The sequence below is a fragment of the Rutidosis leptorrhynchoides genome, chromosome 1, assembly GCF_046630445.1.
Source record: "Rutidosis leptorrhynchoides isolate AG116_Rl617_1_P2 chromosome 1, CSIRO_AGI_Rlap_v1, whole genome shotgun sequence".
Taxonomy (NCBI): domain Eukaryota; kingdom Viridiplantae; phylum Streptophyta; class Magnoliopsida; order Asterales; family Asteraceae; genus Rutidosis; species Rutidosis leptorrhynchoides.
In genome coordinates this window covers 620,168,252-620,181,749 of record NC_092333.1, presented here as the reverse complement: position 1 = coordinate 620,181,749, position 13,498 = coordinate 620,168,252, and the positions used below count along the sequence as shown (strand labels likewise).

The following is a 13,498-nucleotide window of genomic DNA, read 5'->3' as shown; positions in this document are numbered from 1 at the left end:
CATTAGCCTCTACCGACGAAATCATCGATCCATCAATGGATGAAGAAGAAGTAAGGGTGACAAATTGGTACTCTTGGAAAAATGATAACGTTGAAAATTTTACCCCCGAGACCAAAGTGGTGGGACCGATAAGGACCGTTAATGAAGAAGAATTTGCTTCGATCCCGAAATTCACCATTCCACAACCTTCCAACCCAATATTCTCAATAGATGAGTCATCTACCGAAGATGAACTACGAGCTGTAATAGATATTGACACCTCAAATTTTACCCAACTGGGTAATAGTGGTGAAAATTTTGATCCCGAGAATGAACAGAAGGAAGTGTTTGGAATTGTCCACCCTAAAGAAATATGTATGTCGGTGTATAACGATCCATTTGACCAAGAACCAGAAAAGAGACATATCCATTTACTAAAAGCTACACTTAAAAAAGAATTAAGTAGTGACGATCGGGTGGGTCTAAACTTTAAACCCATTGATATATTATACACCATCCGAGATGTAAATAATTGGCTCACTATTTTAATTCGTGGAACTTATTCCACCGACTTCACATGTCGTCAACTAAGTGTGGGGAAGTCTAACCCCACTTAACGTTAAATTAGGGGTTTGGGTTAGTGCATAACTCGTTAATAAAAATGCATGATAAATTAGGGTAAAATACGCATTTTCAAAGATTAGCAAATAGTTCAGAAAAGCAACCATTAAAAACATGTATGATAAAACAACAAAAGGAATGAACGATGAGGCGCGCCATCTATCATTCGACAAGCTTTTTGATTACAAACTGGGTATTTTTAATCACTTTTCTACACTAATCACCCTCATGAATTTATAATTATAGTCTGATTTCATGCAAATGAGGGCATTACATGATCTCAAGTGTGGGGAAGGGTTATAAATTCTCTCGGGTTTATACTTGGCTTATTTTCTAAATTTTATGAAAATTTGAAAAAAATTCAACTAAATAAATTCAAAATCATGTTCATACATATTTATGAACGATAAAACTAGGTGTTAATGCCGAAATTATTGTTACCCTAAAAAGATGACATAAATTGAGAAACAACTAAAATGCTTGAATTTATTTATTAAGATATAAAAAGACGCATGAAAAAAGCCAAGTGTGGGGAGAATGTACCAAGTTATTCAATTAAAAACTATCTATCACATGTTTCTGTAAAGTTATTGTAGGTCATTTGAAAGAAAAGATGAATCTACACGATGAGTCAATTCCATCATTAAAATGAAGTAAAGTCTTCAGAAAAAGAAATGCGCTTCTTGATTTAGGTCAAGAAGTTGTCATCCAAACCAGTTGTAGAGTCTACGAAAAACCTTGAAAAGTTTTCTCGAAAATCAGCTGGAAATCCACGGACCTCAGCATCAAACAGGGTCGCCAAGTGGTCAGACTTATCCTAACCATGAGAGAATCTGTCTCGTAAAATGGGGAGGGCGCCGTGAAAATTAGCTTGATAAGACTAATGAATCAGACCCCCAGAAAAGATAATCTTCTTAAAGATTAAAAATCATCATTTAAAGCCTGATATTACTCAATCCTTGAGATTGACCTTAAAGATTGAGAATTACAAACTCATGGAATTCAATGATATCTAAATCGAGCTTGAACGAGAAAATATTTTGATTAAAATTAAAATCAATTTGTTTTTTGAAAACCTATTTTCAATGCGTTCATTACCATTGAACGTAAAATCCTGAGAATTCATCAGAATTCATTAGGTCACCTGAACCAAATCGGGTATCAACAGTAAGAACGGTGGTTGAATAGCATGGTCGAAGACAGGACCTTGTGCCAGACCGAAAAATTATAGGGCGATCTTTACTATTTCTCTTACAAAGGATAATAATTGCATCCGACACATTTTTGGACCATGAACATGTGCATGTCATTAGACATTGCCTTAACAGTTGCTTGTTCAACGCTTTCCTTTACAACCGAACAGTAGTTTACCGAAAGGTAATATACGGAGCAAGTATACTGGACGTGTGCTTTCCTAATACAAGGTTAGCAAGTGGGTGACACAAAACCGCAAGTTTTGAGCTAAATTTTTAAAATCTGAAACCCACACAACCCACAAAAATAGTTTGCAAACACCGGTGTAGGGTTATTCCAGAAAACTTGTCTAGGGTAAAATCTAGCTTGAATTTTCAAAACATCAAATGTTTTCATAAAGATCCAATTTCCTTAAGGATCTAAATTTTCATAGGCATGTGGGACTGTAAACCACATCGTTACTATCATTGTTTATACCGCCGTATCAAAATCATTGATGTATAAAGTGTGAGAATAAAAAAGTGATTCGAGTGAAGTGTGATTTAATTTCAAGTTCTGTATTGCTTGAGGACAAACAACGTTCAAGTGTGGGGATATTTGATAGTGCTCTAAATGATCATATATTTAGTCGCAATATCGTTCCAATATGTAAAGTTTTTAGTTTTAATTTCCTTATTTTTAGTTGTAATTGTTTAAATAAATAAGTGCGAAGACGAAAGACGAAAATGAAGATATGAAGACGAAAACGTCCAAAATGCTCAAACGTACAAGTTAAACTCCAAGTGATACTAATTATCGATGAATAACGTCTAAATATTGACAAGAGTACAAGCCGTGAAACACAAAGTACAAGATATTAAATCATACGAGAAGACGTTCGAGAATCAGGAACCGAGACATAAACCTAGCATCAACGTACAAGTCAACGGAGCTAAAATTACAAGTCAACTATGCACAAGAAGATAATATAATATTTATATAATTATGTAAATTATATATATATTATATATCTATGTGGACGAGCATGAAGCCAAAAGAACATGAGCTGGAAACCAAGCCCATGCAAGTGCATGGCGAATACACTAAAACCTCATGAACTTGCATGAGGATCAAAAACTCAAAACTCCTATAAATAGTTCCAGCTTTTGATCGAATAAAACACACCTACACCTTCAATATCTATCTCTCCCTCTGTATAATATATATATATATATATATATATATATATATATATATATATATATATATATATATATATATATATATATATATATATATATATATATGTTTTATATTAGTTAGTTAGGTAATGTAACGGTTAATTTACGGGTTTTGAAGTCGAAGTTCTGTCCGTGTAACACTACGCGATTAATAATCATTGTAAGTTAAATTCTCCTTTTTAAATTTATGTATTGTACTTAAGTTATTATTATGCTTATTTAAGTCGAAGTAATCATGTTGTTGGACTATTTTTAAGACGGGGTTATTGGACTTTGGGCCATAATTAGGGTTTGGACAAAAGACCGACACTTGGGACATTGAACTATGGACTATTAATAGATGGGGGTATTGTCTAATTGAGTGACAACTATTAATAGATGGGGGTATTGTCTAATGGAGTGAAAACTCATTGGAGTCTATCGAACATATCTTCAAATTAATTAACCTAATAATTAATAATGATTATGGTTGTCCTATTTAGTGACGTTCATATGGGGTCTGTTATAATCATTTAATTAATTATTTGGGTTGGGTAATTGATTATTCAAACTGATCAAGTGGATAAATTAATATTCATAATTAATTAAAACAGGGGTGGATTACATACAGTGATAACTGGTGTAATTGTTGAGAAGTGAAAACTGCGTCACAGTCTAAATCCCTAATTAGTTGGACTATTTGACTTCGGGTATAAGGGTTAATTTGACGAGGACACTCGCACTTTATAATTATGACCGATGGACTATTAAGGAAAAAAACCAGATAGACGTATCAAACAATCTAGGACAAAGGACAATTAACCCAGAGTAATAAATTAAAATTAAAACGTCAAACATCATGATTACGGAAGTTTAAATAAGCATAATTATTGTATTTTTATATTTCCTCGTACTTTTAATTACATTTTATTTATTGTCATTTTAATTATCGTCATCGCCATTTATATTTACGTTTGACTTAAAATCGACAAACTGGTCATTAAACGGTAAGCTCCCTTTTTATATATTATTACTATAAATAATTATATATATTTTGTACAAATATACTTGTTTAAAATATAGTGTAAAATAAACCAGCTCCCTGTGGAATGAACCGGACTTACTAAAAACTATATTACTCTACGATTAGGTACACTGCCTATAGTGTTGTAGCAGAGTTTAGGTATATCCCATTTGTAAATAAATAAATTAAAACTTGTATTATATTTCATCGTATTTTGTAATAAAAATAATAGTATTTCGTACCCCTCCGCTGCATCATCAGGTGTCGTGGTGTAGTTCTCACGACAGAAGCACAGAACAGAAGGTTAAAAGCTACAACATGTTTTAGTTTTTGTGATGGGTTAATGAAGATGAAGTTCTTGGTTCTTGGTTTGATCGAAACAGGAAACGATGGCAATCAATTCACATTAGTAGCTGAAGGATAAACAGAAAAACAATAATAAGAAAATATTAGCGAGTGATGGTGTTGTTGGGTGATGATCGTCGTGTGGTTTGTGATGGTTTATTATGATGGTGGGTGGTGGTGGTGATGGTTTATGACAGAAGCACGAAACAGATAGCATAACTGAAGCAATAATCGAACAGCACAATAGTATTAGCTTGTGGTTGTGTTTCGATGTCCAGCAAAGAGGATAAAAGTAGATAAATTTTCGAAGTCCTTGGTCTCGTTCGAATAGAAACATCAGGAAACATATTTAATGGTTGTGGTTTGGAGTAACAACAAGAAATGGGTTCGAATAACTGCAGTTAATGGTTGTGTTTCCTGGCAACAGAAAACAGTGGAAGATGATGGTGGTAGATGTTCTAAATGGTAGTTTGGTTCCGGGTCTAGCTTGCTCGCATATTGACTTAAACAAACAACCGATAGTAATAAAGAAACGGTTTGTGTGATGGTGATATTGGGTGGTTTAGGGTGGTAGAATTTGATCGCAGGAAAGGAGAAGAAGAATACAGGATGGTGAGATGGTTATATGATCAATCATAGTGTGGATATAAATATATGATCAGCCAACAACTTGTTTACTATCCATACACAAGTTAAATAGTATTATATATTAATTAAAGAAAGAAAGAAAGACGTGCACACTTACTTTACAGCTTTCATATATGATATTATCTACCGACAGTTTAAACGGAGTATTAAATCGTGCTCCGTTGATAATTATATAGCGGATAAATGTCCACTGAAAAATCTCAAAATTTTACATAAAATATTAATATTTAATCTAGTCATTATTTTATAAAAAAAATGGTCATTAATTGTTTAAAATTATTAAATAAAATTTAAATCACTGTCCGCGCTCGATCCCAGGTAAAATATAAAAAGTGTTAAAAATTAATAATTAGATCCTAAATACATTTCTAATAAGCCTATAATTTATATAACTCATTTTCGGATCATTGTCTATTTTAAATCCTCATAAGTTCCCTTTTAACTTGTTTAATATCCATCGAATGGCAATTGAGTGTTACTTTCGTTTACTAAATAAATTCGAAATCACAAAATATATATTTAATATACTATATATATATACATATATATATACATATATATATATATATATATATATATATATATATATATATATATATATATATATATATATATATATATATATATATATAGATTCATTTTAATAGCAACTTTATTATATCGTATATTATTTTACATATTTATTTCTAATATTTAAATCATATATTACTTCCAATTATATTTCAAATTATTATATATATTTATATATTTAAATATATATGTATCTATTTACAAATAATTGTTCGTGAATCGTCGAGAACAGTCGAAGGGTAATTGAGTAAATGAAACAATTCAAAAATTTTAAGACTCAACTTAATAGACTTTGCTTATCGTGTCAGAAATATTAATTCATTTAGAGATTTGAGTTAAAAATAAGTCGAAATTTTCCGGGTCGTGACATAAACCACCCTCTTAAACTCCCGTAACAACCTACATCAATGAAAATCCATCTTGTATCTCCTGAAGTTTCTCTAGACAAAACTGTTTCTCCACTCGCGACCTCAAATCTCAAAATTCCACCAGAAACTGTAGCAACTTCGAAAACTCATATATAAAAATCTAAAGGTCCGATCATAGCCTAATTTTTAAAGAACCATTGACAATCATGGTGTGATAAAATCAATGGATTGACCATACCCGTCGAGTTCAACTCAATCAGCTAAGTCAGTTGGTCTCGATACATGTTGCAAAACAAATCCTATACCTATCATTCATTCGAACGATAATAACTTATCATCAACTTATCGAATATCAAGCTCTCAATCCACTATTTTTTCCGATATTTAAACATTGAAGCTCTGATACCACTTATTGTAAGTTTTTGACTAAAACAAGACATAAATTTGATCACCAATCACAAAGTCACAACAACAAACGGATAGAAAATAAGTGAAACGATATGTAAAGGTAAATGACGCAAGAATTTAATGTGGTTATATCCCAACTTAACTCACATGGAGAAAGATTTAGTTCACAGGCACAAACCAAAGTTTTCTTTATTATTATACACAAAGTTACATAAGGTTAGAGTTACATTATATAGGAAGATAAGCAATTAGTAACAACAAACTCTAAAAAAAAGTTCAAAAATCGAATATCAAAACTAGGTTTCCACATGGATAACTACAATCACATTGAGATCAAATTTTCTGCTCACATCAAAGCAAATTCTCTCTTGGGTAAGTGAGATCGCACTTAAATCTTGGCTTCCGATCTTGATTTCTTTGTTTTAGCTTTACACCATAATTTCAACAATAAGAATTAAACGGAATAAAAAATGAGCATATAAAAAATGAAAATGAAAATGAAAATAATATATATATATATATATATATATATATATATATATATATATATATATATATATATATATATATATATATATATATATATATATATATATATATATATATATATATATATATATATATATATATATATATATCTTTAGCATTGATAATAGATTTTTTGGTTATATATAAGAAATGGGTTTTGGCCATTAATTTTTGAATCTGGGTTCAATTAACTAATCAGAATTCAATATTTTAAAATTACATTTTAGTTTCTATTTTAATATAATATAATATAATATAATATAATATAATATAATATAATATAATATAATATAATATAATATAATATAATATAATATAATATAATATAATATAATATAATATAATATAATATCTTAATAATATCAAATCTGTTAAGATTTAGTAGTGTAGAACTACTTTTAATGGCCTAATATTTATTATAAACTTAATATTTCAAATATGAAAAGAGAGAGTAAGGAGTATATTGGATGAGAAACTACTATACTATTAGACCAATTTTAACACGTCGTCAGAGGGGTCCCGTTGTGCTCGCTGATGCCCCACGAAACGCCCCAGGGTGTCAGTTGAATTTTTCACGGAAAAAAAGCGTTAGAACATGTGTCGAGCTGTGATTGGTCCACGATTATAGTCGTTGGGCAACGGCTATTGTAGTGACCCGAACTTTTCTATATTTATATATATTAAATGAAATTGTTATTTACATGATTAAGTGTTTCCAACATGTTAAGTAATCAAACTTGTTAAGACTTGATTAATTGGAATAGGTTTCATATAGACAATTGACCACCCAAGTTGACCGGTGATTCACGAACGTTAAAACTTGTAAAACTATATGATGTCATATATATAGATATATATATAGTTAACATGGTATTATGATAAGTAAACATATCATTAAGTATATTAACAATGAGTTATATACATAAAAACAAGACTACTAACTTAAGGATTTCGAAACGAGACATATATGTAACGATTATCGTTGTAACAACATTTAAATGTATATATATCATATTAAGATATATTAATATATCATAATATCATGATAATATAATAATTTAACATCTCATTAGATATAATAAACAATGGGTTAACAACATTAAATGAGATCATTAACTTAAAGGTTTCAAAACAACACTTACATGTAACGACTAACGATGCCTTAACGACTCAGTTAAAATGTATATACATGTAGTGTATTTAGATGTATTAATATACTTTTGGAAGACTTCAAGACATATATCAAAACACTCATACTTAACGAAAATGGTTACAGCTACATTCCCATTCTTTTTTCATCAAGAATTCTAGTCGTATTCATACCCGTATTATACACAGCTTCTAGACGTACTTACTATGGGTATATACCAATAGGAACTAGCATGGGATTCCACTCTTGATTATGTCATGCATAACCAATCAATTTTAACTTCTACCATGAACTGTCAACTAACTAGAACTCCTTTTAACCCCACTCACCACTCACCACTTACCACTCATCATTCACTCCATTTCACTTCCAATTCTCTTTCTAATTCTCTCTCAACACGCACACACACTTATGAAAGAATTTTTCCAGTAGCTAATCATCATCTTCATCAAAAATTACTTCAAGAATCAAGCTATAATCATCTTAGGAAGAACACTTCAAGAACACTTCGAAAATCCTTTCAAGTTTACTAGTTTACTTCCAAGCTTTCTAATCCATTCCAAGTAATCATCTAAGATCAAGAAACCTTTGTTATTTATAGTAGGTTATATTTCTTATTCAAGGTAATATTCATATTCAAACTTTGATTCAATTTCTATAACTATAAACTATCTTAATTCGAGTAAAAATCTTACTTGAACTTGTTTTTGTGTCATGATTCTACTTCAAGAACTTTCAAGCCATCCAAGATCCTTTGAAGCTAAATCATTTCTTATCACTTTCAGTAGGTTTACCTACTAAACTTGAGGTAGTAATTATGTTCATAACATCATTCGATTCATATATATAAAACTATCTTATTCGAAGGTTTAAACTAGTAATCACTAGAACATAGTTTAGTTAATTCTAAACTCGTTTGCAAACAAAAGATAATCCTTCTAACTTTACTTTTAAAATCAACTAAACACATGTTCTATCTATATTAAATGCTAACTTAATGATTTAAAATCGAAAAACACGAAAAACACCGTAAAACCGGATATACGCCGTCGTAGTAACACTGCGGACTATTTTGGGTTAGTTAATTAAAAACTATGATAAACTTTGATTTAAAAGTTGTTCTTCTGGGAAAATAATTTTTCTTATGAACATGAAACTATATCCAAAAATCATGCTTAAACTCAAATTGGAAGTATGTTTTCCAAAATGGTCATCTAGACGTCGTTCTTTCGACTGAAATGGCTACTTTTACAAAAATGACTTGTAACCTATATTTTTGACTATAAACTTATACTTTTTCTGTTTAGATTCATAAACTTAAGTTCAATATGAAACCATAGTAACTTGAAACACCCAAAACGGATTTAAAACGAAGAAGTTATGGGTAAAACAAGATTGGATAATTTTTCTTGTTGTAGCTACGTGAAAATTGGTAACAAATCTATATTAATCATATCCTAGCTAACTTATATTGTATTATACATGTATTCTAATATATTATGTAATCTTGGGATACCATAGACACGTATGCAAATGTTTTGACATATCATATCGACCCATCTATATATATTATTTGGAACAACCATAGACACTCTATATGCAGTAATGTTGGAGTTAGCTATACAGGGTTGAGGTTGATTCCAAAAATATATATACTTTGAGTTGTGATCTAGCCTGAGACGTGTATACACTGGGTCGTGGATTGGGTCAAGATAATATATATCAATTTATTTTATGTACATCTAACTATGGACAACTAGTTGTACGTTACTAACGAGGACAGCTGACTTAATAAACTTAAAACATTAAAACATATTAAAAATGTTGTAATTATATTTTGAACATACTTTGATATATATGTACATATTTATTATAGGTTCGTGAATCGACCAGTGGCCAAGTCTTACTTCCCGACAAAGTAAAAATATGTGAAAGTGAGTTATAGTCCCACTTTTAAAATCTAATATTTTGGGATGAGAATACATGTAATTTTATAAATGTTTTACGAAATAGACACAAGTAAATGAAACTATATTATATGGGTGAATGATCGAAGCCGAATATGCCCCTTTTTAGCTTGGTAGCCTAAGAATTTGGGAACAGACCCCCAAATTGACGCGAATCCTAAAGATAGATCTATCGGGCCCAACAATCCCCATTCTGGAATTTGAAATGCTTTAGTACTTCGAAATTATCATGTCCGATGGGTGTCCCGGAATTATGGGGATATTCTATATGCATCTTATTAATGTCGGTTACCAGGTGTTCACCATATGAATGAATTTTATCTCTATGTATGGGATGTATATTGAAATATGAAATCTTGTGGTCTATTATTATGATTTGATAATATATAGGTTAAACCTATAACTCACCAACATTTTTGTTGACGTTTTAAGCATGTTTATTCTCAGGTGATTATTAAGAGCTTCCACTGTTGCATACTAAAATAAGGACAAGATTTGAAGTCCATGCTTGTATGATATTGTGTAAAAACTGCATTCAAGAAACTTATTTTTGATGTAATATATTCTTATTGTAAACCATTATGTAATGGTCGTGTGTAAACGGTATATTTTAGATTATCATTATTTGATAATCTACGTATTGTTTTTTTTTAAACCTTTATCAATAAAATAAAGGTTATGGTTGTTTTAAAAATGAATGCAGTCTTTGAAAAACGTCTCATATAAAGGTCAAAATCTCGCGACGAAATCAATTAATATGGAACGTTTATAATCAATATGAACGGGACATTTCAGCTATTTGGAAGATTTTTTGTATTTTTTAATTATTTATATTCTTATCTATATAAATGCATCAAACTTATCATTTTTTACACATCAAATTCAATAATTTATCTCATTTTAACACTTTTAATTTAAATTATGTATATATAATTAAATGACATCGTATTTACTTAATTCCGAATTTGATTCAGAAGACGAGCGTATTGTTGCACTAATTCAAGAATTACAAGGTGAAGATGGCGAAGTCGAATCATCCGAGCGTGTTCCAAGATCCCGAATTTATATTCCAAGAGATCGTGAGAAAGCCGCAGAAAACATATGGAGGATTATTTTTGTGAGTCGCCCGTGTATCCGCAACATAAATTTAAAAGGCGTTTTCGTATGCGTATACAATTATTTCTCCGAATTTCTGGAGGTATTTCTAATTACGATGGTCACAAAATTCCCGATTATTTTAGTTATTTTAGGGAACGTTTTGATGCTATCGGTAGGCCGACTTTTATAATATTGCAAAAAATGACTTCGGCTCTATGACAGTTGGCGTATGGAACTGCCGCCGATATGTTTGATGAATATTTAAAAATGAGTGAGCAAACCTCAGTAATTTGTTTAGACAACTTTTGTAAATGTATTATTCACTTATACAAAGAACGTTACATGAGATCTCTTAATGCATACGATGTTGAACGATTATTTAGTAAACATGAGGAGAAACATGGTTTTAAAGGTATGCTCTGGAGTATTGATTGTATGCATTGGGAGTGGAAGAATTGTCCAGTTTCTTTAAAGGGAAAATACACTCGGGGTGATCACAAGAAACCCACCATTATGCTTGAAGCAGTTGCTTCGTATGACTTGTGAATTTGACATGCATTTTTTGGGACGGCTGGTTCCAACAATGATATAAATGTTTTGAAACAATCACCCGTTTTTGATAAACTAAAGAATGGAACAACTCCACCCGCACCATTTAAGGTAAATGGTAATCATTACACAAAAGGCTATTACCTAGCTGGTGGTATATATCCTAACTGGGCTACCATAGTCAAAGGTTTTGCGGTGCCGACAGATGATCCAAGGATTAAGTTAAAGCGATTTCAAGCTAGTGCCCGGAAGGATGTTGAGAGGGCATTTGGGGTTCTTCAAGGTCGATTTCATATTTTAAGGTTAACGGCACCCACTATGTCGGTAAACAAGATGTGAATAGTTATGGATTGTTGTATCATATTACATAATATGATTTTAGAAGTTCAAGGATTTGCGTTAAGTGATTGGGAGGAAGATTTCATTACCGAACCGATGTAGAATTTTCTAGAGTGTATACCGAATAGAGGATGGGATCAAGACGTTATCATCCGAGAGATTAGAGATATGACGGTGCACGACCAACTAACCGATGATCTTGTTGAGCATATTTGGAACCTTCCGTCCACATTTCGCACTACGAACTAGTTTATTTTATAATTTAATTTATGTAATGGTTAGATTTTAAATATTGTTGAATTATATTAATTTATGTAATGGTTGAATTTTATGAAATATTAATTTGTGATGTTTTTTATATTTTATATGCATTTTATTTTATAAAATATACTTTGTATTCATATTTAATATTTAATATAAATAAAACTAGTAGGAACTACATTCAGGTGACACAAAAATGGGGCGTCAGGCTTATTTTGTGTCAGAAACTGACATCTGCTACGTCATAGGCAGATTGTACATTTTGGCCAAAAAGTGTATAATCCGCCTGTGATGTCACATGCAGGGTTATATATGGTCTTAGACCATATATAACACTGTTTGTGACATCACATGCAGATGGTGCACCTTTTGACCAAAAAATGTAATCGTCTGTGACGTAGCAGTGTCAGAATTAACCCTTGTGTGAGATTTGAGTGTCAAATTCCTGTGGGTCCTACCAGTTTTATATTTTCTTTTTGATTAAATATGAATAAAAAATATATTACATAAAATAAAATACATATAAACTATAAAAAGTCACAAATTAATATTTCATAATATAATTCAACAATATATAAAATTTAACCATTACATGAAATTAATAATATGATTTTAATTATAAAATAAACTAATTCATAGTGTAGAATTGTGGACGGAAGGTTCCAAATATGTTCAACTAGATCATAGGTTAATTTGTCATGCACCGCCCATCTCTTATCTCTCGGATGATAATGTCTTGATCTTGTCTTCTATTCCTTATACGTTCTGGACGATTCTACATGTATTCGGTAATGAAATCTTCCTCCCAATCACTTAACCCCAATCCGTTATCTTCTAAAATCCTATTATGTAATATGACATAACATTCCATAACTCTTCGTATCTTGTAGACTGACATAGTGTGTGCCGCTAACCTTAAATATGAAATCGACCTTGAAGAACCCCAAATGCCTCTCTACATCCTTTTGGGCACTAGCTTGAAACCTAACTTATTCCTTGGCTCATTTGTCGGACACGCAAAACCTTTGACTATAGTAGCCCGATCAGGATATATACCGTTAGCTAGGTAATAGCCTTTTGCGTACTGATTACCAGTTATCTCAAATGGTGCGGGTGAAGATGTTCCGTTCTTAAGTTTATCAAAAATATAGGATTGATTCAAAACATTTATATCATTGTTGGAACCCGCCATCCAAAAACATGCATGCCAAATCCACAGGTCATACGAAACAACGTGATCACCTCAAGTG

General features: G+C 31.1%; 1 protein-coding gene across 1 annotated transcript; it reads left to right on the top strand.

Moving 5' to 3' along the window:
• Nucleotides 1–10,938: 10,938 nt before the first annotated feature.
• Nucleotides 10,939–11,645, top strand: LOC139848444 (uncharacterized). Its single transcript, XM_071838180.1, has 2 exons — nucleotides 10,939–11,199; nucleotides 11,322–11,645. The coding sequence occupies exons 1-2, from the start codon at nucleotides 10,939–10,941 to the stop codon at nucleotides 11,643–11,645; spliced, it is 585 nt and encodes a 194-aa protein (XP_071694281.1).
• Nucleotides 11,646–13,498: the final 1,853 nt, after the last annotated feature.

Coding starts and splice junctions, on each gene's coding strand:
- LOC139848444 (XM_071838180.1), top strand. CDS start 10,939: ATGACATCGTATTTACTTAATTCCGAATTTGATTCAGAAGACGAGCGT. Junction 11,200..11,321: donor ATTTCTCCGAATTTCTGGAG/GTATTTCTAATT, acceptor GCTCTATGACAG/TTGGCGTATGGAACTGCCGC.